Raw genomic sequence first — 27,467 nt, forward strand, 5'->3', positions numbered from 1 at the left:
AAATGTTTGGTAAATTTGCCTATGAAGCCATCTGATCCTGCATTTTTGTTTATTTTATTTTATTTTTTTAATTTGGTTTCATTGCTGGTAATCAGTCTGTTCAGATTTTCTACTACTTTCCTGATTCAGTTTTGCAAGATTGTTTCTAAAAATCTGTTTGTTTCTTCCAGGTTATCCAATTTGTTGGCATATAATTTTTCATCAGTTTTATCTTCTCAAAGAACCAGCTCTTGGATTCATCTTTTCTTTTGTGTTTTTAGTCTCTCATTTATTTCTGCTTTGTTCATTTTTTTCTTCCTTCTAACCTTGGGCTTGGTTTGTTCTTTTTTTTAGTTCCTTTAGGTATAAGGTTAGATTAGTTTTTTTAAAACATTTTAATTTTTTTCTTAAGAAAGGTTTGTATCAGTATAAATTTTCCTCTTAAAAATGCTTTAGCTGTGTCCCAAAGATTTTGGACTGTTGTTTAGTTTCTTTTGTTTCCATGTATTTTTCTGATTTCTTTGTTGACCCATTGGTTATTTAGTAGCATGGTGTTTAGCCTCCATGTTTGTTTTTTTCCCCATTTCTTCCCCTTTTGATTCATAACTACTTTCATCTTTTTTTTTTAACTACTTTCATCTTATTGGAAAAGATGCATGATATGATTTCAGTCTTTTTATTTATTTTATTTTTTATTTTTATTTTTTTAAGATTTTACTTATTTATTCGAAAGAGGCAGAGGCACAGGCAGAGGGAGAAGCAGGCTCCATGCAGGGAGCCTGATGTGGGACTCAATCCCAGGTCTCCAGGATCAGGCCCTGGGCTGAAGGTGGTGCTGAGCCACCCCGGCTGCCCGATTTCAGTCTTTTTAAATTTATTGAGACTGATTTTGTGGCCTACCATGTGATATGTCCTGGAGAATGTTCCATGTGCATTTGAAAAGAATGTGTATTCAGTTGGTTTTATGTGGAAAGTTCCATATATATATTAGGTCCATCTGGTCTAGTATGTGTGGTTTTTAAAAAAGATTTTATTTATTTGAGAGAGAGAGAGAGAGAGAGCAAGCAAGCGTGTGCACAAGCAAGCATGAACCAGGCGAGGGAAAAGCAAATTCCTTGCTGAGCAGGGAGCTTAATGCAGGCTCAACATGCAGCTCGATCTCAGGACACTGAGATCATGACCTGAGCTAAAGGCAGATACTTAATGGACTGAGCTATCCAGAAGCCCCAAAGTCTAATGTGTTGTTTAAAGACACTATTTTCACACTGATTTTCTGCTTGGGTAATCTATCCATTGATATAAGTGTGTGTGTGTGGGGTGTTAAAGTCCCCTACTATTAATGTATTACTGTAATTTCTCCTATATGTTAGTATTTGCTTTATATACCTAGGTATTCCAATGTTGGGTGCATAGATACTTACAATTGTTACATTATTTTGTCAGATTAATCCATGTATATATATAATTTTTTTTTTTATGATAGTCACAGAGAAAGAGGCAAAGACCTAGGCAGAGGGAGAAACAGGCTTCATGCACCAGGAGCCCAATCTGGGACTCGATCCTGGGTCTCCAGGATCGCACTCTGGGCCAAAGGCAGGCGCTAAACCGCTGAGCCACCCAGGGATCCCCTAAATTTTTTTTTTTTTGAGAGAGCATGTGTGAGCACGGGGAGGGGCAGAAGGAGAGAAGGAATCGAAGCAGACTCCCCACTGAGTGCAGAGCCCGATATGGGACTCGATTTCACCACCCTGAGATCATGACCTAAGCTGAAATCAAGAGTCCAATGCTCAACTGACTGAGCCACCCAGGTGTCCCTACAGTCTTTCTTTTTAAAGTCTATTTTCTTTAAGTATTGCTATCTTGGCTCTCCCCCACCCCCCACTTGCATCTGCATGGAACATAATTTTCCCATCCCTTTGCTTTCAGTCTACATGTATCTTTAGGTCTGAAGTGAGTGTTTTGTGGGCAGCATCTAGATGGGTCTTGATTCTTCATGCATTCTGCTAGATCATGTTTTTTGATTAAATCATCTAAATGCTCCAGAGTAATTATTGATAGGTATGTACTTACTGTTATTTTAAGTGTCTTAACTTACATTTTATTTTTTTAATTTTTTATTTATTTATGATAGTCACACACAGAGAGAGAGAGAGAGAGAGAGAGAGAGGCAGAGACACAGGCAGAGGGAGAAGCAGGCTCCATGCACCGGGAGCCCGACGTGGGATTCGATCCCGGGTCTCCAGGATCGCACCCTGGGCCAAAGGCAGGCGCCAAACTGCTGCGCCACCCAGGGATCCCTTAACTTACATTTTAAAAACGTATTTAGTCAATAAAATTTTGTAAGAGTTGGAATGTGGTGGCCCCATTCTAGGCAGAGCTTCATAACTGTCAGGTTGGTCAATATGAACATTACTCAATAAGTGGTCCATGAAGTCCCCAAGTTCTGTGAGCCCTTGGGGTGATGTTCTTTTTTAACTACATCTACCTTAGGTATAGGCCAGGGGCCCCATGGAAGTAGGATCTTTCCCTGCATGGTATTCAAATGCATCTTCATTTTGGTTTCAGATTGAAATTCTCATCTACTATTCATGAGAGGAAGGCATTGATTTTTCTTTTCTTTCCAGGTTAACATAGATAACAATCTTTCCCTATTCCCTTTTTCTACACTAAGCCCCCATTTCTATCAGCAATTTCTGAATTCTGTTTACCTCAGCCCTGCTCTGTTTCCTTTTATTTCATTCATTCATTCATGAGACACACACACACACACACACACACACAGAGGCAGAGACACAGAGGGAGAAGCAGGCTCAAAGCAGGGAGCCTGATGCAGAACTCAATCCCGGGACTCCAGGATTATGCCCTGGGCTAAAGGCAGGCACTAAACCACAGAGCCACCCAGGGATCCCCTCCTTTTTATTATTTATTCTCCTCCTTCTGGCTGATGGTCCTTCTGTAGCCATGAGAGGACAGCAACTAGTCCTGCCTCATTGTACTCATTGTAGCCCAAACACACAGCATCACTACATACATACCATAAAGGTTTCACCATGCCTCATCCTAACCTCATCTCCTTGACTCTGGAGTCCTCTCCATTTCTCCATCTCTCAATCTGGGTTCACCAGATTGATTTCTCAGAACTCTGAATTTCAAACACAAAACAGCCACAGTAGGACTCTGGGGGAGGTTTGAGTCTTTTTTCTTTTTTAGCTAACGCTCTATATTTACATTTTACTGTATTCCTATCTACCTCATGCTGGGAGTTACATCACAAGGCACAATCACTTGAAGATCGATTGGAGGGGGGATTTTTCTTAGACTAGTAGCTGCAGGAATACAAAAGCTCACCATTTTCTTGGAAGTGAAATGAGTGTTTGGGCTACTGCTACAGAAATGAGGACACAGCACATGAATAGGTCAAATCACACACTGCTATGGCATTTCATAGATAGAAGGAACCTTAGAGAAGCTAGGATCCAAACTGCCTACCTTGACACTTAGGGAAAAAAAAAATAGAGGTGAAAAACCAGGACTGTAGGTGTTTAACCAAGAACCTGTGAGGCAGTGTGTGAAATCTGGAATGTCCTTGAAGTGTATATCGAGTTTGGATGAGAACTACCATGTTGTGCCCAATCTGGCAGGATGTCTGTTGAAATCTGAGGTGTTGGAAGCCCAGGGAGTGCCAGGCCTCCTGCCAACCATTAAATGCCCTATCAAAGAGTTCCATACCAACCAGCAGATAGATGACAGGCATACTTTGGAGATGTTGTGGGTTGGTTCCAGATTACCACAATGAGGTGAATATTGAAACAGTCAGATGAATGTTCTGGTTTTGCATGCCTATAAAAGTTATGTTTACACTACACTTAGTCTGTTAAGTGTGCAACAGGACTATGTCTAAAGAACAATGAACATACCTTAACTAAAAAATATGCAATTGATGGGATGCCTGGGTGGCTCAGTGGTTTAGTGCCTGTCTTTAGCCCAGGGTATGATCCTGGAGTCCCCGGATTGAGTCCCACATCGGGCTCCCTGCATGGAGCCTGTTTCTCCCTCTGCCTGTGTCTCTGCCTCTCTCTCTGTGTCTCTCTCATGAATAAATAAATAGCATCTTAAAATATATTAAAAAAATACATGATTGCTAAGAAAATGCCAACCATCCATCATCTTAACTTTCTTTTTTATTTATTTATTTATTTATGATAGTCACTCAGAGAGAGAGAGAGAGAGAGAGGGAGAGAGAGAGAGGCAGAGACACAGGCAGAGGGAGAAGCAGGCTCCATGTACCGGGAGCCCGACGTGGGATTCGATCCTGGGTCTCCAGGATCGCGCCCTGGGCCAAAGGCAGGCGCCAAACCGCTGCGCCACTCAGGGATCCCCATCATCTTAACTTTCAGCGAATTGTAATCTCTTTGCTGGTGGAGGGTCTTGCCTTGATGTTGATGGCTGCTGACTGATCAGGCTGGCTGTGGCAATTTCTTAAAACAGGACAACAATAAAGTTTGTTGCACTGATAGGCTCTTCCTTTCACGAATCATTTCTCTGTAGGATGTGGTGCTGCTGGAGAGCATTTTAACCACAGTAGAACTTTCAAAATTGTAGTCAATCCTCCAAAACCCTGCTGCTGCTCTGTCAACTAAGTTTGTGTAATAGTTTAAATTCTTTGCTGTCATCTCAACAATCTTCACAGTATCTTTGCCAGGAATAGAGTCCATCTCAAGAAGTCATTTTCTTTTTTTATCTACAAGAAACAACGCTTCATCTGCTCAGGTTATGAGATTGCAGCAATTTGGTCCCATCTTCAGGCTCTACTTCTAGATTTCTTGCTCTTCCCACCACATCTGCAATTACATCCTCCACTGAAGTCTTGAATCTCTCAAAGTCATCCATAAGGATTGGAATCCATTTCTTCCAAATGCCTATTCATGTTGATATTTTGACCTCTTTCCATGAATCATGAATGTTCTTTATGGCATTTAGGAGAGTAAATTGTTTCTAGAACATTTTCAACTTACTCTGCCCGGATCCATCAGAGGAATCACTATGTATGGCAGCTATAGCCTTAAGAAATGTATTTCTTAAGACTTGAAAGTCAACATGACTCCTTGATCCATGGGATCCAGAATGGATATTTTGTTAGCAGGCATGAAAACATTAATGTCCTTGTATATCTCCATCAGAGCCGTTGGGTGACTGGGTGCATTGTCAGTGAGCATTACTATTTTGAAAGGAATATTGTTTTCTGAGCAGTAGGTCTCAACAGTGGGCTTGACATACTCAGTAAACCACACTGGAAGCAGATGTGCTGTCATCTAGGTTTTGTTCCATCTGTAGAGCACAGGAGGAGGAAGGACTGGCTAATTCTTAGGGGGTCTAGGATTTTTAGAGCACCAGCTTCAATTTAAGTCACATTAGCCCCTAATAAGAGGATCAGCCTGTCCTTTGAAGCTTTCAAGGCAAGACTGACTTCTTCAGCTAGGTAAGTCCTAGATGGTATCTTCTTCGGATATAAGACTGTTTTGTCTACAGTGATAATCTGTTGTTTTGTGTAGCCGCCTTCATTAACCTCAACTAGATCTTCTGGATAACTTGTTGCAGCTCCTCCATTAGCACTTGCTGTTTCACCTTGCACTTTAATGTCACAGAGACAGTAAACCTCACTAACCAACCCCTGCTAGCTTCAGACTTTTTTTTTTTTTTTAATTTTATTCATTTATTCATGAGAGACAGAGAGAGGCAGAGACACACAGAGAGAAGCAGGCTCCATGCAGGGAGCCTGATGTGGGCCTCGATCCCAGGTCTCCAGGATCATGCCCTGGGCTGAAGGCAGGTGTTTAACTGCTGAGCCACCCAGGTGTCCCAGCTTCAGACTTTTCTTTGGCAGCTTCCTTACCTCTCAGACTTCACCGATTTGAGGAGAGTTAGGGCCTTGCTTTGGATTAGGTTTTGGCTTAAAGGACTGTTATGGCTGGCTTGGTCTTCTATCCAGACCACTAGAACGTTCTTCCTATGAGCAGCAATAAGGCTGTTTCATTTTATCATTTATGTATTCACTGGAGAAAGACTTTCATCTTTCTTCAAGAGCTTTTCCTCTGCATTCACAACTTGGTTAACTGTTGGTTGCAGAGTTCTAGCTTTTGGTCCATCTCTATTTCCAAAACACTTCGTCATTAAGCTTAATCCTTTCTAGCTTTTGATTTAAAGTGAGAGACACAGGACTCTTCCTTTCTCTTGAACACTTAGAGGCCACTCTAGGGTTACTGATCGGCCTAATTTCAATAGTGTTGTGTGCCAGGGAATAGGGAGGCCTGAGGAGAGAGATGGGGAAACAGCTGCACAGTGGGGCAATCAGAACACAGGTTTGGTGAGTTGGCTGTCTTACGTGTGTGGCTTGTAGCTCCCCAAACTACCAGAGATCACTAAAACAAAATGAAGTCTGAAATGTTGTAAAAATTAACCAGAAAGTGACACACAGACACAGAGTGAGCAAATGCTGTTGGAAAAATGGTGCCAAAGGACCAGATCAATGCAGAGTTGCCACCAACCTTGAATTTGTAAAATATACAATGAAAAGAGATATGCCAATCCTGGTGAGAAGAGACTCATGAACAAAGCTGGCACTGTGGGTGTCTCATGGGAATGAATTAAAGATTACGGCCTCTCATTTTTTTAAACTATTAGTGCAGCAGTGATGTTTTAACACAGTTCCCTGCTGTCTTAATTTGTTTTCCAAAAGCCCAAGAGAAGCCCGAGGGCATCCACGATGTACACGGGCTGACAATTCTACAGTGGACTTTCCAGTCAGTGAGTGACTTCTGCTGATTGTAAACCCAAAATCGACTCTGACCCCTGCTTATGCCTCAGTTGGAAAATGCTGGGGGTGGGAATAATATCTCCATTTGAAAAAGAGCACTGCCTTTGGATGATACCCCTGGATTCTTTTCTACCTAGGTAGAAGGAAAGCAGAGAGGCTAGAGGCCCTGGTTTGTTCCTGAGGGTAGGAAATAAAAACTATACCCCCAGAGACTTTCTGTCTCAGCACTTCTCTTGGTACCATTTTTCTTTACAAAAAAGACAGTGAAGGCATTATGGGTTGAATTGCATCTCTCCAAAACTGCTATGTTGAAGTCCTAATCCCCATGACCCCAGAATGTGACACTTTTGGAGGTAGGGTGTTTACAGAGATAATTAGGTTAAAGTAAGCCCTGATCCAATATTATTGATGCCTTTGCCAAAAAAGCAATCTGGACATACACGGGGAAAAGCCAATGTGAAGACACAGGAAGAGGACAGCCATCTATGAGCCAAGGTGAGGGGCCTGGAACACCTCCTTCCCCCTGGCCCTCAGAAAGAACCCACCCTGCCAACACCTTGATCTTTGACTTCTGGCCTCCAGAACTGTGAGGCAATACATTTCCACGGTTTAAGCCACCTAGCTGGTGGTACTTTGTTGTGACGGCCTAGGTAACTAATATAGTACCCATTACTGGGATTTAGAAAGTGTTTTTTTTTTTTTAAGTTAAAAATCTCTATTTAATTTTAAAAATACTTAATCATATTCCTTACTGGGGGTTACTTGCCAATGTACAGCCACCTAGGAGTTGAGAGGCCATTAAGGGATGATCTGTCAAAGATTCAAAGTGAAGAAAAGTATTTGTCCACCTCGTAGTTGTTGATACTTTAAGGTTGCCACTCAAACAGTAAAAAGAGCATTTTCTATGTGGAATCCCCAAACTGCCAAGGGGCCTTTCAAAGAGGCTCAAGTAGGATTGGCCTTGACAGTTGAGGAGGGAATGGTCGAGTCCTGGCAAAGACAAGCACCTGCATTTTTGCACCTGCTTGTAACGAGCGCCTCCGGTCCGACTTGAAAGGTGGCAGGTGCCGGGCCTGGCCGAGGGAGCTGCCCTTGACACCTGAAGGATGTGGCCCTGCCGCATGTGCACGCACAGCATTCAGAGCGTGATACAGTCCATGGAGTGGAAACAGTCCACTGAAGGGCACTCGCTCCTAACTCGGTCTCAGTTCAAGGACTTCTCCCCTGACGGCAGCGGTGCCTTTCTGCCAGTAGGTGGCAGTAGCGTTCGCTGAAAGCAGGAACACCGTCAAAAACCCAGTTCATGCAAGTGCTTGCAGCAGGAGCCTCCTGGGGTTCACCTTAGCTCTGCTTCCCATCACACAAGAAGGGAGGACACACAGAGGCACAGAGGAGAGGGCCACGTGAAGACACAGGCAGAGGTCAGTGCTGCAAGTCAAAGAATGCCAAGGAACACACAGCCACCAGAAGCTGGACGCAGAAAGGAAGGATTCCCTCCCAGTGCCTTCAGATGGGGCATGGCCCTGCCTCGCCTGAATCCTGGACTTCTGGCCTCCACAACTGTGACACAATACATTTCCGTTTCAGCCACCTAGATCCGGGGACTTGGCTTTAGGGCAGCCCTAGGACACTAAGGCAGGTAGAGAAAAAGCAAAGGAAGCCAAGCATCTGAGATCTCCACTCCTGTGTCCTCCTCATACCATCCACCACACTCGGTGGGGGGAGGGGTTATTTTATTTTTTTTTATCAAGTGTCTAGTACTTACAACCTACCATATTTTCCTATTCTTTCTCAGATCCCACAAGAGGCAACAGTATGGCTGAAGACAGCCCTGTTAACCAACGTCCATGGGTAGGATTTAAACTCGCTTTCTTTAAACTTCCCATTTGCTCCTAATGCAGCTCATGCTGAATTTACGATCTGTTTCCTGCAGGCTCAGTGCCTGGTGGCCTCCAAGGTCACGTCTTTAGAGACTGTAGTTCCTCAGACGCTCTTTTCCCAAGAGTTGGAAAGGCTCAGGAGACTAGTAAATATTGGCTCCCGGTGACAAAGAATATGCAAACTGAGAGCTGAGAGAAGAGATAGGGAGATTCTGGAGGGAGAAGGGAGGTGGTGGGAAGCCAGGGCTAGGGGGCAAAGGTGGAGAAAGGATGCCGTCCCCACCCCCCATCATGCAGTAGGAGCCTCAGGCAAGCTCACCTGCAGAGCTGACCTTGAAGACTGTGAGGCCAAGAGTTGCTATAAAGCTAGGACCCAACAGAAAAAAAAAAAAAAAATCTGCTACTCTAGTCCTGCTGTCACTCAATTGCTAATTCTGTGCTAATTTAATGGAGAGGCCAGTAGGCCTAGCTCCAATTCCCTTAGCTAATCCTTAAACAGTACTTTAACACCATTGGAAAAAAAAAATCCTATGGGTGACCTCCTATCGCAGATGGGTTGCCTTCTCAATTTGAAAGCCTGTGGTATGGGAATCCTTTGTTGGTGCCGTGGGTCCAGGTGCTGGGATCCATTTTTCCCACCCATCCACATGTCTTAGGACAGTGGTCAGTGACTTAAAAGGGCCAAGCATTTCTGGAGATAAACAAAGGGTCCTATTTTGCTCTGCTGAAATCTCTCCATTTCTTACCAATGTGGTCCTGTGGCAGAAGGAAACCACATTCTGGTTGCCTTACAAGCCAAAGACAGTGGCTTGCTTTTCCTCCTCCTTCTCCTCCTCCGCTCACGCTAAAATCTACCACAACCCAAGCAGCCTCTTTGGCTCTCTGCTGAGAAGCAACAGAATTGCCCCTGTTTCAAATCAGCAGCCCCACCAGCAGCCAATCTGGCTCAAATAGGAGTGATTAAAGAACCCGGATACTCTGCATACAAGTCTTTAAGCTCTATGCCACTAGAGTCAAATCCACAAATGCAGTTTCTCCTGGCAGAAAGTTCCGGTGGGTTTTCTAAGACCCCCATGACCTAATTTAAAGTGTTTTTCTTCTTTTTTTCTCAGGCTTTTCTCCTACATAATGCCATGATAAGCTGTTAATTCAATCATTTTCACTTCTCTGCCACCCTTCGTCCTGTGATCAAAGAATATTAGCCACCCTAAAGACACATTAAATAATCAAACGGTCCACCAGCTACACATCAAAGCATTAATCTCCAATACAGGCATGGCTTAAGGAGTGGCTTAACTGTTTCTTCTTTGCCCACAGCTATTTTTGTACTCCAACAGCTGTCTTGCAGAGACACCTATCTGGATGAAAGTACCTATTAGTGAGAGGCGTTAATAGGGAAAGTGTAAAAAAGAAGAGAGTATATAAACTTGAGAGTAAAAGGAAGTCATTGTTGGTGGCAGCCACCTTTCAAACTTCTGTGTTATGAGACAAGCGATCCCATTATCCCCTACTTACCCATCTGTTCCCAACTAGTCATCCCCATAACATTTCTCAGCTGCATTTTGGTAGTGGCTCCTCTTGCCCTTAATACAAAATTGCATTCTATGTCAGGCAGAGCTGCCTTAGCAAGTAGGATAGTAGTGACAGTGACAGCTTCAGTGCCATAGACTATCTGAGATTGTTCACAAAGTGGAATCTAGCTCTATTATGCAGACTGTGTTATGAAGGCTCAATAGAGCCTGCTCATCTCTCTTGTATTCTTTTAAATACCCAATCTGTGCCATCAACTCCAAATTCAAAACACATGTCTGGTCACTGGATAAAAATAATCTTCAGAAACACCGCCCCTCGAATGGAGTATGGGCAAATGAATCATCTTGAAAGGCTCCGGAGTGAAGGTGAATGGCCTTTTCAGAGCAGTGCAGGGTGATAGCTAGGAACACGGAACCCAAACCCAGTGCTTTCTTTAGTCAGGGTGATGGAACAGTTAGCTGCCTTTTAAGGTAAACTATGCTTTCGATTTCATGTCAAATCATGGCAGAAAGCAGGACAGCCAGCCTAATTGATACACACATAATGTGGGTGGATCCTGAAAACGAAATAGATGTTATCTGGTGTGCATACATTATTTGGTTTAAATCCTCTATATTTTTAAAGGGATAGAGGCAGTATTATACGTTAGTATACAAATAACAGCACTGGGGGATGAGACTTATATCTACTGATAGAGAAATACTGTATCTTAAAGGAGAAGAAACATTACAAGAGAAACCAGACTATGTCTGGTTACAACTCTGAACATAATGTTCCCACAGAAGCCTCTGATTGCCCTTCATGTGAGGATTTTGTTGTTGTTTTTAAATATTTTATTTATTAGAGAGAGGGTGATAGGCAGAGGGAGAAGCAGACTCCCCACTGAGCAAGGAGCCCGATATGGGGCTCAATCCCAGGACCCTGAGATCATGACCTCAGCCAAAGACAGATGCTTAACCAACTGAGCCACCCAGGCATCCCTAAAGAAGATTCTATTTAGGTCCAGAGGAAGGTGAGCCAAGGTTTTCCCATTCAGTCTTTCACAGTGTAGAGGCAAATGGAAATAGTGAAGAAAGGGCAATGAGCCATATCCTTTCAGAACTGGAGGAGTGTGCAACATACAAAATAAAAATCTCCAGCGTGAAAACACATCCTGGAATTACAAATTCATGGTGCAGAACTTTCTAGATGTATTGCCAAAAAATTTAAGTTTAAATACCGTGAAGGTTTAGGACAGAGGATGTGATGACGCAGCAAAATTTGGGAAAACAACTCTAGTTACTCTGGTAAAACTTTCTTACTGTAAGTCTTTATAATTTAGAGTAAGCCACAGCAGGCCAGAACTGGAAGGGGTCTTAGAGGTGATTTAATGATCTATTTTACAGATGAGAAAAGAGAGGCCTTGAATGGGTGATCAATTTAAGGTCAGTGGTTAATGAGAGGCAGAGATCTCCACAGAACCCCTGTGCCTATTTCTGTGTAATTAACTTATGTCCCATTTTGTTCAGCAGGAGAAGGGGGCTAAGTTAAAGCACTAGAACAAGTGGAAGGGAGACCATTTTGAGGATCTGTCAAGTCTTCGTTGATATGAAGATGTCTTTTCATTCCCCTGGCCTCTCTTGGGCATACAGTGTTAGTACAAGGAGTGCCCTATCACAACAGACTAAATCACAACAGACTAACGTGGAAACAAGTGCCTTCTGTTAAGCCAGATACTAGGGACTTTAAAGATATAAAATAATGCTCCTCTTCTCAATTTCCTTTTGTCAGGAAAATACTTTGATAGAAATTTATTTTAATTATTTTGAATGAATTAATGATATTGAATTGAGTAAATATTAAAATTTCTAATTTCTAAAATAAATAATTGATAACTGTAACCTACATACACAGACTCTGTGGGATCCTCAATACTTTTGAAGAGGTACCAGCATCAAAAGATTTAAGAACTGTTGTACTAGAATATCAAGAACTAGAGCCTTACAAACACTGTCCTCCCTCTTTCTTGTCGGGTCTATCTCTCACCTTCATAAGGAACAGGATTCCAGCAACGTGGTTGGCAGACCTGTATGTATAACCAGTGCCAAATCCATGGGGACGGGTGCTTCCTTCATGGGTTGGGTTTAGGGAGAAGAGCAATGGAGCTGGATTTGAATTTCCAGCTGCCATTTATCAGCTCTGAGAACTGGAAGGGAGCTTCTGTTTCCTTATGTGTGTGAATGGAGACCAACAGAACACCTACCTTCCTGGAGCTGCTTGTGTCAGAAAAGCCCCAGGACAGTGGCTGGTGGCACGTGGTATGTGCTCAGTTGGGCCGTTTATTACTGTTCAAAATCCTGTGCTCCAAACTGTTCCCCTTACAGCATTCTTGAATTTTCACATTCCGTATTGTCTCTGTATCCTTTTCTCTGTATTTTCTTTTTTTTTTTTTTTCTCTGTATTTTCTTTGCATGTTCTCTTATCTGATTTTTGGGCCACTCATTGGATTTCTCGGAGTCTAATTTCTGTATTGCAAAGGCAGTGTAATTCCTCATCAGGGCAGTGCAGCTCAGTAATTAAGAGTGGGCTTGGGGCTAGGCTCCACTGGTCTGAATCCCAGCTCTGATCAGCTACTCGTTGCATAACTCGGGGCGAGTTGATAATCTCCATGTGCTTCCATTTCTTTTCTGTAAAATGGAGCTCCGTCTGCTTCATAGCGGGTTGTGGGGGATTAAATGGCTTAAGACAAAGTATTTAGGACATTTCCAGGCTTGTAGGAAGCACTGAAAAATGTTAAATAGCTTATCGTGAGTAGCTACAAAATAAGATTAGATCAGATCAGCTTTTCTCCAAGCTTGGTGAGAATTTCTACTGCCTTGTTACCTTCTCTGCTGCTTGGCCTCCCAGGCTTCTGAAGCACAACCAGCCCTGTGCTGGGAGGGCAAGGGGATGAGCCAGCAGCGGGGTGACCATCACTACTGCTCCCTTGAGTTCTAAACTCCCAGATGCCTTCATTTCTAACTGGTGCTCAAGTGCTCTCCACCACCAACAGTTAACACTGCAGCTTTTCCCTATGGCTTCTGGAGGCAAGCATTAACCTTTTTCTCAAAAGTTTTGCCTTTCATTGTCCAAGAAAGACACAGAAGCACAATAAAATTAGACGGTAGTAAAAGCACATAAGCAGTTTTCTTGTAAATGAAATTGAAAACATCAAGGAGGAGCAATTAAAATGACTAATGAGACAAGCTTTCCAGGAAAGGAATAAGGGGAACAGATAAAGGACTGGCCTCAGCAGAGCCATTTAACTACCTCGTGATCTCCTATTCCACTTGGGAGTAACACGTGCCCCCGGTTGGTGCAAATCTGGCTTTTTAAAATACATACAAGGAGCATGAACTCTTAGCTCATGAAAATAGAGTTCACTTGGTTCTCACACTTCACCTGGGACCAGGAAGTTACTGTATTTTTTTTTTCTATTTATTTCCCTATCATCTTGGTGATACAGAGGAAACCACTCGTCTGTAAGGATTTTAAAATACACCATGACTTGTTTTAAAAAGTGGGGGCAGTGTGAGGAGTGTTGCCCAGTGGAAAAAAAATTGTTAGTGCTACAACCAGGATAGTCAGAGGTTATTAAAAAAAAAAAAAGTCCTTCCACAATGGTTGTTGTGGAGAGGGGGCTTTTGTTTTATATAAGGGGTCATGGAAAGTGTATCTGAGATGTTTGGGCTGAGACTGAAGGAAGTGAGGGAGCAAGCTTGGGACAGCTAAGAAAGTGCATTTGGACAGTAATGGCAAAAGCAAAGGTCCTGAGGCAGAGACATGCTTAGTTATGGGAGGAATGCCAAGGCCAGTATGACTGGTAGACAGGGGCAGAGAAAGGAGGACAGAGAGGTGGAATAGATCAGACCATGCAGGGTGTTGAGGACGTTGGATCTTACTCTGGGAGAAGTGGGAAGACACTGGAGGGCTCTGGGATAATGAGTAGCATTTTCGGTGACGGAGGTGCTGCAGAGTATGCTCGAGGAAACAGGGCCAGGCTGGGGCATATGGAGAAGTGTAAAATGAGGGAGTGGGTGTGTGTGGCTCAAGGCACATACCAAGTGGAGCCGCTTCCCAACATGGAGCTTGCACACATGTGCTCAGCAAAACTTGAAAGAGTGGAAGACTTGAAATCCACATGTTGTCCCTTCTATGTGATTTTGTGCAGGTATACAGAGATGTGGAGAATGTGTGTGGGATGTGTTTTGTAGGGAAATCACCCCTTCTCTTTATAGTTTAGTCCACCATACTTTTCTAAACCTCATCAAATAATTCACTTAAGCCACTGCTGACAAGTTGGCACTAAAGGGTGTTCACAGACATGATCACTTGATCCTCTAAGTGGCCTGGTGAGGTAAGCATGACTCCCCTCCTTTGGCAAATAAGGAAACACAGGTTCTTGCCTGGGTCATGCAGCTGGCTGGTGACAACTGACAGAGAAGGGCCAAGATTCTCTAGTGCTGACTGAAGGTTCTAAACCACAGCCCTGTTCTGTACCTCTCAGCTACCAATTTACCGAGGCAGTAATGCAGGATTCAAGAAGATTCACGCACAAGGGGGATCCACTGTAGTGGAGTCAAAACATTAACATGGAGGAGCCACACCTTGCCTTGTGATCCGGGGATCTGGTCTCTTATCACATAGGGTCACTGAGCTTCTTACCCTCCATATTCTCTCATGGAATGTTCTATATGAACTACATGAAAGCATGGCTTGTGACAAGACACACTGTTGGTAGAAGGGGTGGAGTGCCATTGTTTTGTTTTAAACCCAAGTACGCCTGGGTTTACACAGAACCTGTTCTTGTGTAAGCCGTGGCCTGCATCCATCTGTAAACCAGAAGGGAAGGGGAAGAAATTACAAGTACTTACTAAATAGACATCAAGCACGGAGGCATTATCATCCTGCATTTCCAGAGCGTTTGGCTCAGAAGTCAAGTAGATGGTCCCCTCTTCCAAGGTAAATGTTGAACTGGAAGGTAACCCTTTACTGGAAAAAGAAAGAACGATAATGAGCATGTGGCTTCCAGAGCAAAATCCGTGGATCCCTCCAAAGTTGTGGCTAATGAGGTGGAGTCTGGGAAAGCTTTTTGGGATAAAAAAAAAAATGATTTAAAAAAAAATGATTTTCAGAATTCAAAGGCAATACGGTCCTACCTGGAGAGACGCTCCCTTGAGTTTAAATAATTTGGTCAGTTTATTTTCTGTTTACTGCCCTGCACGGGACACTTGTTTGTATTTCTAAGAAGTGATTTGTGGGGTCCCCGGCCTCATGAGGGTGGACAGCTGTAATCTAGAGGCCCCACCGACCAGCTTGGACTTCGAATAGATTGTTCCTGCTGCTTAGGTTCTCCACTTAGAGTACTCCGGCTCTGCTGGTTTATAAAGATAACCTTGTGCCCGATCAGTATTGATTTCTTTCTTTGTACTGTTCTCTTTTCCTTTTTGGCATGAAAGGTCCACTTATAACCTTGATTTTCAAACCTAAATGCACATCAGAATCCCTCAGAGGGTTGGTTAAAACCCACTTTCCTAGGCCCTACACCCCCACATGTGATGCAGCTGATCTGCAACAGAGCCTGTTGGTTCTCATTGTTAATAAGCATCAAGGCCTACACTCTGAGTAACAAGGAATTGTGTGGACCCCGAGCACCGTATCACGGGCTTGTGAGGATAGCCTAGGTGTCATTTTGGTAATAGGACAAGCACCACCAAAGGAATGCAGGTAGACAGTCGTGCCCGAGAGTCTTTAAGAGGGGAAACCGCCTTGTCTGGTCACAATACAAGAACTAGTGTCGACTGTTGAAGTAATTGGTCCATTCTGATAGTACTGAGATTGGGAATCCATCTAGGGGCTCAGGGATGCACAGGTTTCCCCCCAATGGAATCAAGGTTATATCTTTAACCTGGGAAATTTTCCAGGGGAAGGTTTTGCAGGAACGTGACATCTGCCAATAGTGGTGGGAGAATGGGTGCCTCAAGAGCTGTGAGAGGGGTCCTGGCCATCAGCCAGGTGGAGCCAAGCTGGTAAGGCTGGGAGCAGGAGCGTAGAAGACTGCTCCCTCTCTCACCCCTGCAGGGCCCAGCTCATCCCTTGTGAGGAGTCTGGTCTGAAGCCATTCTTTGAGCTTCTTGTTGGAGTTTGGTTGCTGCCCAGGAGACTGGTGAGGGCTCTGTAACCCACTGCCCTTCCCTAGGCTACACAAACCTCTCTTTCCGTACATATGAACCCATTAGTTGAAGCTCTGTGACATAGAAATCCTGACCTTTTCAATATTAAAAAAAGTATCACCAGAATTGAATGAATCTTAAAAAATCACGTTCATTTGTATTTTTCCTGATCATAAAAGATAATGAAAAAGTTACAAAAATACTAGGCAAGTAAGAAGAAGGGGTGGGAGGAGTCTCCTGGGGGCCTCTTGGCTGGGTCTATGGGAGAACATGGAAATGAAGGGGTACTGAGTACAGAGCCCCTGTACTCTGTCTGCCTTAATGGGCTTTCTCTTACATTCTGGACACAGAAAAGAAAAAAAAAATCCTCTTAGTTTTCAAAACCCTAAGCAGGGTTACACAGTGTGGGACACAATCTGTTCTGATGGACTTGAAAGAGCAAGGGGAGTGTGGCCTCTGTCGAGCTGCTGAATGTATACTGTAAACCTTTACAGATTCCTTGGTTTAGTAAACTATCCGCTTTCAAGGGAAGCTGCTCTGAGAAGCACCGTGTGGTAATGATCTTGCTCAAGTTCTTTTCTGGGTCAAAAGTAATGATGATGTGATGGGCTTTAATTGGCCTTTGCTTTTTCAACTGCTACAATGTCACCCACGAAAGATGAATTACTTATCTCCTTAAACATCAGAGCTAGAAACAAGGTGGTCAGGAAATACATAGGTGTGGTATGACTCTGATTTTTATTCCTGTTTTTTTTTGTTCCTATTTTATTTTTATATAATTTTAAATAATAACTAGTGGCTTCTGGGTTATTTTACGATCATAGAATTTATTTGAAGTTCAAAACTAAGCTTCTCCCTTTTTGAGTTTTCAGGTGTGATATTTAAGATTAAGGGTATATAGCCCAGAATATTCTGGAAGTGATTTTTCTTTAAGTTAGTTCTCTGCCCAAAGTGGAGCTTGAATTCATGATCCCAAGATCAAGAGTTGCATACTGTACTGCTCGACTCAGCCAGCACCCTGGAAGTAATTTTTCTTAATACATTTTTATTTTTTAATAGTGCAAAATAGAGCTTAAAGTCATCTTCCTTTTTTTGCCATCCTATTGTATCCAGAGTCACTCCCCTAGAAGTAAACCCATTGATATTTTTCAATTTAATATTAATCTTCTACTTTTGGTAACTATGAGTAAGCTGCCAGCAAAGTTTAGAAAAAATTTAGGGTATTCTTTGGGATTTAATAGGTACATTTATTATTTTAGCTAAAAAATACTATGATTACAGAAAACCAGAAATACCAGATTTCCTCAGTCTTAGTTAAATTTGATAAAATCAAACTTTATTTGTACTGTTTTCACACATATTAGAATATATAGCATATTAGCTAAATAGAATATTAGCATAATCTGAGCATCAGTTGGGGGATGAAAATGAGGCTCATAGGGACTTATTTATAAGTGTTCTTTATATAACCTGCATATAATTATAAAAGGGCAAATCACCCAGTTAAAAAGTAAGTAAAGGATCTTCACAGACATTCCTCCAAAGAAGAACAAATGGCCAATAAGTGTATGAAAAAATGCTAAACATCAATCATGAGGAGAACGCAAGTAAAAACTATGTGAGCTACCCCTTCACACCCACTGAGCTGGCTATAATAAAGACAGGCAACAGCAAGAGCTGGAGAGGATGCAAAGAAACTGAAGCCATCCCACGCTGCTGCTGAGACTGTAGAGAAAGTTGCAGCAGCTTCGGGAAACCACACAACCCAGCCATTCTACTCCTGGATGTAGCTTTGAGAAAAAGGAAGACAGGTGCCCACACCAAAACTTGCATACAAATGCTCCCAGTCGCATTCTTTGGAATAGTCCCAAAGTGTCAATAACCCAAATGCCCACCAGTTGATGAACATTAAATAATTCCCACAATGGAATATTACTTGGCAATAAGAAATAATGAAGTACTGATATGTGCAACAACAGGGGTAAATCTAGAGAGAGGCAGATGAGTGGTCGCCAAGGGTGGGGTGAGGGGGGGAATAGGGGAATGACTGCTATTGGGTGTGGAATTTCTGGGATATTGAAAACATTCTAAAACTAGCTTCTAGTAATATACAACTTTATGAATATACTAAAGGCACAAAACTGTTCCTTTAGATGGAGAAATTTTATAGTAAGTGAAATGTCTTAATAAAGTGAAGAGCTTCACAAGGCACCTAAGGGTCATGATTTTAAAATTGCTCACTGCACAGTAATAGAAATATCAAATCTGATGGAATAGTTTAGGTCACATCAATTTTAGAGCTGTTTTGAATAAATTCCTGATTAATAAGGCAGTTACTCAAAAACATTTTTTTCCTCAGAGGAAAAAAAAAAACTAGTTGACCTGGCAACATGAAAGAACTGGGCTCTGAGATTTCATGCTGTGGGGTGAAGAGACCATGCATGCAGGTCCGTGGAAGCCTGAGGAACCCTCTACAACATTTCAGGACTAACTGATGTGGTGCAGCACCCAGGTAATGGGAGCTCCATCCAGGGCACCCAGCATTCTCTGGCCTCTTCTGTTTACATCATCTCTGACTGACCCCTCCAGTTTTTGTCACCCCAATGCCTCTAACTTCACAGCTGAGGGAACTGAGGACCAGGCAGGGAGGTGCAGGTACTTGGCCAGGGTCACACTGCAATTGAGTTTAGGATCTGAACTTTGTTTTCCAATTAAACACTTTTTCTAGGGCTAGCTCTGCTGAAATTTTAGAAATTTGCCCTTGTTGAAACTGCGGTAGCATAGGTAGACGTGCCTAGGAGCTTGAAAATAATCCTGGGATCCAGCAAAAACAAAGGCAATTTATGGTGTTGGATATGACCCCACAGATCTTTGCTTGAGGAGAGTAAAGATGTCCAGGAAGGTTTGGGGAAAAGTAAGCAAAATATGCTTTATAAATAAACATAATTTTTCTTCCTTAAAAAGTTAAAAATAGAATTACCCTGTGAGCCAACAATTCCATTTCTGGGTATATACCCCCAAAGAACTAAGAACAGAGTCTGAGATATTTGTTTACCCAGTATTATGGGCTAAAGGGTGTGTCTCCTCTAAACCCCCATTTATACTTTTTTTTTTTTCCCCATTTATACTTTGAAGTCCTATCCCCCAGTACTTTACAATGTGTGTCTATTTGGAGATGAGGTAATTAAGGTTAAATAAGATCATTAGTCTCTGATCCAGTATGACTGGTGCCCTTCAAAGAGGAGATTAGGGAGGGGCACCTGGGTGGCTCAGTTGGTTGAGTATCTGACTCTTGGTTTCAGCTCAGGTCATGATCTCAGGGTCCTGAGATTGATCCCTGCACTGGGCTCTGTGCTCGGCATGGAGTCTGATTGATCCTCTCTCTCTGCTCCTCCCTTTCTTATAAATAAATAAAATCTTAAAAAGATTAGGGCACAGGCATGCACAGTGTATGAAGACAGAGGGGCAATGACAGCCATCGACCAGCCAAGGAGAGAGGCCTCCTAAGAGACCAACCCTGTTGCCAGCTTGATCTTGGACTTCTAGGCCTCAGAACCATGAGAAAATAAACTTTTCTTGCTCAGGCCACTTGGTCTATGGTATTTTGTTATGGCAGTCCTAGCAAATGAATACACCCATGTTCACAGCACCATTATTCACAGGAGCCAACAGGTGGAAGCAACCCAATTGCCCACTGATGAATGAATGGACAAACAAAATTGATATATACACATAATGCAATATTATTCCCTCTTCAAAAGGAAGCAAATTCTGACATAGTATAATGTCCTACAGATTCATCCATTAACATGAGTGAAATAAAGCAGTTATTAAAAGACAAATACTATGGGGACGCCTGGGTGGTTCAGTGGTTGGGTATCTGCCTTCAGCCCAGGGCGTGATCCTGGGGTCCCCTGTTCAAGTCCCGCATCAGGCCCCCCCACATGCAGCCTGCTTCTCCCTCTGCCTGTGTCTCTCATGAATAAATAAATAAAAAAAATCTTAATTCGCCTTCATTTAAAAAAAAAGAAATACTGTGTAATTCCACCTTAATGAGGTACCTAGAGTAGTCAAATGCAGAGGCAGAAAGGGGAATGGTGGTGGGTGGGGGCGGGAGGCGCGGGGAATGAGGAGCCGTTTCATGGGGACAGAGTTTCAATTCTGCCAGAGGAAAAGAGTTCTGGGGGTGGGTTGCACAATAACGGGGGTGTACGTAACACTATTGAACTGAATGCTTAAAAGTGGTTAAGATGGGAAGTTTTATGTCATGCGTGTGTTACCACAATAAAAAGAGGATAATATTTAACAAGAATACTTAAGCTTCCAACATTTTAATTACTAAAATGACAGATGAAAGAATTCTAAATCCTCAGGCGCGTATACGGTGAAGTCCCAGTAAGTGCACTCAGGATAACCCCACATTAATACCTCTTGGCGGGGACTGAAAGCCACAGAACCAATCCAGGAACCTGTCTTTATGTTTGCCGTGCTCCTGACTCGGTGCGTGCCCAGTGAGATCAGAGTACAGAACTGGCAGGTCCCTCCCCTAAAAGAGAATGCACTTTAGGGAAACAGATACCCGAGCGGATAGAGCATGAACTTTGGAATTCGATGATTTAGCTTTGAATTCTGGCTCTTCTTAGCTCGGTGTGATACTGGCTAACTTTCTTAACCCTCCCGAGCTCTCGTTTCCTACATATAAAAGGAGAAAAGCACCAAACATGCAGGAGTGATGAGGGTAATGAACGTACAACACAAACACACACCCATTTATGAATCTTGTGGTCGAGGCACTAGGATATAGCAGGTTCAAATCATCTCCGCCTCCTGGAGTTTACACAGTATCAAGGCAGACAGACCATGGGATAAATTCTTAAAACACAGAGGAGAGACACGAGTGAGTGAGTGGTGTGGATCATCTGTAAACAGCAAACTCTTCCTTGCTCCGCCAGTGGAGTCAGGCAGGAGCCAGACACCAGGGGACACGTGTAGGTCCCCTGTACTCCATGGGGCACCCTCCGGCACTCTGAAGTGTCCCACTGCAGTGCACCCCCACCCCCCTGACAGCTCTCTGCAAAGATCACATGCCAACTGCCTCTGGAATGGATGGTCAGCTACCGGTTGCACAACTTTTTTTTTTTTTTTTTTTTTTAGTCACTTGCTTTGCAAGTCCTGCAGGTTTGTTTTGTTATCTGCTGAAACTGATAATGAAAATTATTCATTTTTTCACATCCTGTGATGTTTTTAGCGAGGCGATGAGGAAAGGTTCTACACACCATGGAGGATAAAGCGGTCTCTTTCCTAATCAAGAAGCGCCTCACATAGAACATAAAAGTATTTGTGATTAAGAGCCTATGTGTATGTGAATGTCCATTGCTACTTAAAAAAATTAATGAAATGTAAATGTTAAAGGAATAGGGAGATAATGCAAGAATAAACCATCCAACCCAACTAAATGCATCCATAGCCTGCAGCAAATTCCTCCTTCCTTGAAGATGCCTCAAATAGTATAGATTGGTTCTAAAAAGGAATTTCACTTAAATGTCTGAGCCACTGATCAATTTCACGTTTGTCTTCCCTTCTGACGTTGGCGGATATTCTTGCTATTTAGCCCTAATTTCTTCCTGTACCGTGGGTTTCTTGGGCACACGCCTATTTGGAATCAATTTCTAATTTGATAGTTTTCCAGATTGCTTTTTAGGGGGTCACTATAAGTGGGAGCATCTCTCTTGGGAGCAATGCCCTCACAACCCAACGGTTGTCAGAGGGCCTGCCATTCCTTAGCCTTGCAGCTTGGGAAGATCCATTTCTAGAAGCAATGTTACGTGACTAGGTTTAAGAGCCTGGCTGCCTGCCTGGGCTCTGCACCATCAACTTTTGCCACGATTCCCTCAATTCAGACTGTCTGAGGGCTAATTGAGCCTAATTTGCAACAAGGCTTTCAGGAAACTGTTAATCCACCCAGTCGTGTTCTTCCCTTGTACAATCAGAGGAGCTGCCAATACTTTGCAGCTGCTCTGGGCTCTGCACACATGGCAAGCTTGTCCTAGGTAAGAGCTGTTCGGCAGGGGGGGGGGGGGGGCGCATTTCAGATCCCTCGCAGTGCTCCCCCCGGGGAGCAGACGTTAATGATTCCCCGATGACACAGAGGCATCTCTGTCACTTATAAAAACGTTCCTTTCCGTTAGTAACACCATTAGTTTGGCTTCATTGGAGAGCATTAGCCTGGCTGGACTGTTGAAAAGTCATCTATGGCTTTATGGCCTGGAACACTCTGATTTCTGTTTGCAGACCTAATGAATGTTTTAGAGCTAATTCCCAAGGGAACATTTGCTCAGGGGACATATGGTACGCTCCACAGTTTTTGTCTTTAAAAGTTATCCTCTCATTGTCTGGATGTTCTTTTATCAAAGTAATAAAAATATATCACATGATGCAATTGACTTACGATGAAAAGCAACAACCTCCTGACCCCCGAGCCCCACTCCAGGGGCAGCTTCTTTAGAGATCTCTCTCTCTTTCTCTCTCTTTTTAAGCATTTCTGGTGGTTCCTTTCATACCTTTTGATGAATCAGGGGATAAAAGGTATTCTCAACCTAAAAGCATCATTTATTGATTCCATCAGAGGACGTGAACCTCTCCTATACCCCGCTTCTCCCCAGCATTTGCTATTTATGTTTAGTTTGTAACTGAATAGTACACCTAACCTTTTTTTATTTCATCTACTAGATATCTTTATTTTCCTGTATTACTTTCTTTGCCCCCCTGCTTTCCTCTCTCACTTTGCATTAGATACACTTAACCTTTTTTTTTTTAAAATCTCTACTTTGTCATGGCTGTTAATATTTATATTCTATCTTGTAGCTACAACCACATTTTTCCTGCCTTGTCCATGGATTGATTCTAAAATTAGAAAACTGATGCACAGAATTTATGACTATGTAAATATTGTTAATGCCTGGCCAACAGGGAGTGAGCATTCTGTTTCCCTCTCTGGATTCAAAGCCATGGTTGCTGGGCCACTCAAAGAAAAATGTTCCCAATGAGATTAAGTGGAATCTTTTTTTTTTTTTGTTTTTTGCTTAAATTCACCACGTGTTAGGCTGCTTCGTGTTAGGGGTTTTTTGCCCTTTAGAAATGGACTGCCATGGGGTTTAAACCCAGAGAGTGTGTAGACTGAGGGTGGAGGAGGCCTAAACATGAGCCCTGTCCTCTGATTATTAGTGACTAGTCTGGGCAAGTCTTGACCCCGAGCTCCTGCTTCCTCCTCTAGAAATAGGAATGACAGGTCCTGCCCTGCCCATCTAGGGCCATCAAGAGACCTAAGTCAGATAACGCACATGACAGTGAATGCCGACAGAGTCATGCTTGTCTGTACCATGACTTTTACCTCTGGGACTCTTGCCTCTCTTGTGGTGGGGTGGGGCTTGGATCACATCTGCTTGCACAGACAGGTTTATCGTAACATTTCACAAAGAATTCCTTTTCCGCTATTTTAAGTTCAGCTACCAGAACGTTATCTGATAAGAAAAGCGGATGGGATAACTCTCCCTGTAGACAAAACCCACCAGGGCAGCCTAGTCTCTCTCAAAGGCTGCAAGTACTTGTCGAGCCCTAGAGATGCAGGCTCATTCCAGCATGGCTCAGATCTGGCTGCAGTGGTGGGAGGGCTGAGGCAGCTACAGGGTGTGGAACTCTGGAGTTTGGGGCTCCTACTTGCAACCCCGATAGCATCTGCATGCAACAAAGCTCACACTTATGCCAGGATGGGGCGTCTCTTTCATGGGGAGCTCAGGGGCTGAGTGCACAGGCAAGTGTGCTGGATGCCCCAGGGGGGCCCCAGTGAAGTGGGAAGCCCTGGGCCATGGTCACTGCCTGACTGCTCCACCACCTACCTTCCTAACCTGCCCTGCCACACGGGGTGGGGGCTTTCAGAGGGATCTGCTGCTTTCTTTCTGCCTTGTGGCTGTTTCTGCTGCTGTCTTGTGCTTTCCACCTTCTGCTAGTTTTACACGAGGAGGCGGCCGGTTCCTACTGGAGGCAGGCGGAGTGGCAGTCCCTCTCCTGGGAATCAGTGGATGGCTGCCCCGGGGGTCTGGTGCTGGCCTGGAGCTTGACGCTCTCCCCCCATAAGTGAACGCCCGAGACATAAAGCCCATGGCAGACACAGCACACAGAGCAGCACTCTGACCCGGCAGGTCAAGACAGAAGCCAACACTGTGCTGCTGGGGGCAGGCATGGTGGGAACAGGAAGCTGAGGTGATGGCTCCCAGAGCAGGGCCAGCTGAGCTCCCAGCACTAGCAACAGGAGCTGCACAGAAGAATGGGGGGAATGAGTGTGTGTGTGTGTGTGTGTGTAGGGGGGAGGGGGGCTCTGGAGAGAAGCCTCTTCTGCAAAGGAACCCTCCTTCAAGGTCAGGGGCCTTTCCCACCACACATCTCTAGGAGGTTTATTTTCCTTTCCAACGCCCTCCCACACACACGCTTAAAGCTAGCAGTTGTTGTTGAGAGTGATGTTTGTACTGTGATGACTGTACTGCACACATGATTTCATCAAATCAGGAACGATAACCCTGTTAGGTTGGGTCTCTTGCTATCTGTTTGTAATGTGGGGACTAAGGCTAACTGGGCGAACCACCGGGAGTAAATGGTGGCACCTGGATTTAACCCAGGCTGATAACTGGAGCCATGGCCTACACACATTGCCTGCAAATATCCCACTACTGCAGACAATGAGCTCTTTGCTGCATTTCTAAGATCCTCTCCACAACAATGGTTCAATTATGAAAGAAAAGAGATCTATGGATCCATCTCGCAGGGACCAGTCTATTACTCTATGTAAGTCTCGATTGTCTGACTTAAGTGGAGCAGCAGATATAGAAACTGAAGAATAGCCAGAGGAACTCTGATACCCTGTGCACAAAAATTAATTTGAGATGAATCACAGACAACATGGGAAAGCTAAAACTGTTCAGCTTCTGGAAGAAAAGAAAGGAGAAGGTGTCCATGACCTTGGGGGTCCTGACCCCGAGCTTTCTTGTGTTATGGGAATATTCTTTATTGTGATCTGGGTGATGGTACTTGCGTGTACACATCAGTCAAAATTCGTGGAACTACACACTTGAGATTTGTGGATGTGACTGTAAATTATATTTCAATATATAATTATATTTCAATAATGAACTACCAGTATCAAAAATAGTATCTACTTTTTTACTCAGTAAACTATGTCATTCGTCCAAATGTATACTTAGTGCCTTACTCAGTAAACTGTCATTTGTCCAAATGTATACTGAGTGCCTACTGTTTGTAGGTACAAGCAAAACATAAGTTGGTAAATCGTTCATGCATTGCTGGGTCATTGACTTAAAGTCTTTGAAAAATGTAGAAGAAATATAAATGCTACAAAGAAGCAAATAAGTATATATATCGTTACAATATAATATTAAAAAAAATCAAAAACCTTGACAAAATAATTTCTCTTAGACACACAACACTCAATCATACTTAGGATCTCTTGGAAAACATGTCTTCTGTCCATATCAGCAGACCTTAGTATCAGAATTAATTCTCTTCCCAGAGTGCTTATCCATGGAGTTGAGAGAGAATATATTTAAGTAGGTCCCAGAGGTAAGGCTCAGGGGGATAAAACAAATTCTAATATAAGCAGCCCACAAAACAGCCCCAGCTGGGTGGCATGTGCTGAAAGCCAAGGTGATTGTACTCTTAAGCTACAGCAAAGCATCACAAAGGCAATAGGAACTTGGGGTCTTGTCAATCCCAGTGGACCCATGGCCTCCATAGCTGGGAGCAGCAGTGCGGTATGTGCTCTGGATACTGTATGTGGAAGAATGAGCTGGAACAAGAGGCAGGGAGGCTGAGTTCTGGTACCAACTCAGGTGCACTGTTGGGACGCACAGGGGCTAAGGAGCTGGGTGAGCCATTTCACTTCTCTGGGCTCCAGCTTCCTCCCTGTAAATGTCAGAGCTTTGCTTTTGATGAAGTCCTTCCAGCTTCTAAAAGCTTGGATTCTTTCAGAAGCTTGGATTGCTGGCCCTCTCTCAGCTTCCCCAGACAACTGAAGTTTGAGATCAGGGTTAGCATATCGGAAATGCTGAAATCAATAGGTTGACATGGATATGCCTTTTGCTGTGTAAGCTGACAGGACCAAAAAGGGTTTAAGAGAAAATGACCAGGAGATAACTCCTCTCCAACCTCAGCACGATACACTGCCCCTCAGTGATCTCCCTCCCACAGACAGTGGTCGGCAGCCGGATGCTCAGCTACTTTGTGACTTTACTTGCTGTAAGGATTGAGAAAAAAAAAATCCAGAAAAGCAACGCTTTTTTCAGAGGGATTGTGTTAGAGGTTGAATTGTGTTGAACTCCAAACCCCCAGTACCTCTGAACAGAGCCCTACTTGGGAATAGGGTCACTTCAGATGACTTTGCACCACAGCAGGGTGGGCTCTCATCCCGTGTGACTGAGGTCCCGGGGTGCACCCAGGGAACAGCACGTGGGGGTGAAGGCACAGATGGGGGTGATGCTTCTATAAGCTGAGGAACGCCAAAGACCGCAAACCACCAGGCAACAAGATAGATTCTCCCTCACAGGCTTGGGAAGGCGGCAACATGAGCAACACGGTGGGCTCCTGGCCTCCAACGCGGGGGAGACAAGAGGCTTCTGTGCCGGCCACATGAGTGTGTGGTACTTTGGGACAGCAATCCTAGCAAACCTGTGTGGGAGCTATCGGTGCTCCCACGAAAACCTTGCCTTGGCCAATGGGCTGGCTCGCTCGCGCTCACTCTCCCCCACCTTAGCCCGTAACACCAGTCACCTCACCCCAGCATTCAGGAAATTAGTATTCTGCGGACCTGAAAGAAGTACCATTCCTATTCTTTGCTGAATACTACATGTTAAATTTATTTTTTAAAGATTTTATTTATTTATCAATGGGAGACAGAGAGAGAGAGAGAGAGAGAGAGGCAGAGACACAGGCAGAGGGAGAAGCAGGCTCCACGCAGGGAGCCCAATGCAGGACTCGATCCAGGGACCCCAGGACCACATCCCG

At 43.7% G+C, this 27,467-nt stretch overlaps 1 protein-coding gene across 5 annotated transcripts in view; it reads right to left on the bottom strand.

Annotated features, from left to right (window-relative positions):
• PIP5K1B (phosphatidylinositol-4-phosphate 5-kinase type 1 beta) overlaps window positions 1–27,467 on the bottom strand; it is a 300,319-nt gene that overhangs the window by 6,557 nt on the left and 266,295 nt on the right. For all 5 annotated transcript variants that reach the window (XM_077907918.1, XM_077907928.1, XM_077907937.1 and 2 more), the window contains one exon: window positions 15,099–15,216. In XM_077907918.1, the coding sequence (XP_077764044.1) occupies window positions 15,099–15,216 (118 nt within the window). The remainder of the gene's footprint in view (window positions 1–15,098; window positions 15,217–27,467) is intronic.

The sequence above is a fragment of the Canis aureus genome, chromosome 1, assembly GCF_053574225.1.
Source record: "Canis aureus isolate CA01 chromosome 1, VMU_Caureus_v.1.0, whole genome shotgun sequence".
In the NCBI taxonomy this organism is placed as follows: Eukaryota; Metazoa; Chordata; class Mammalia; order Carnivora; family Canidae; genus Canis; species Canis aureus.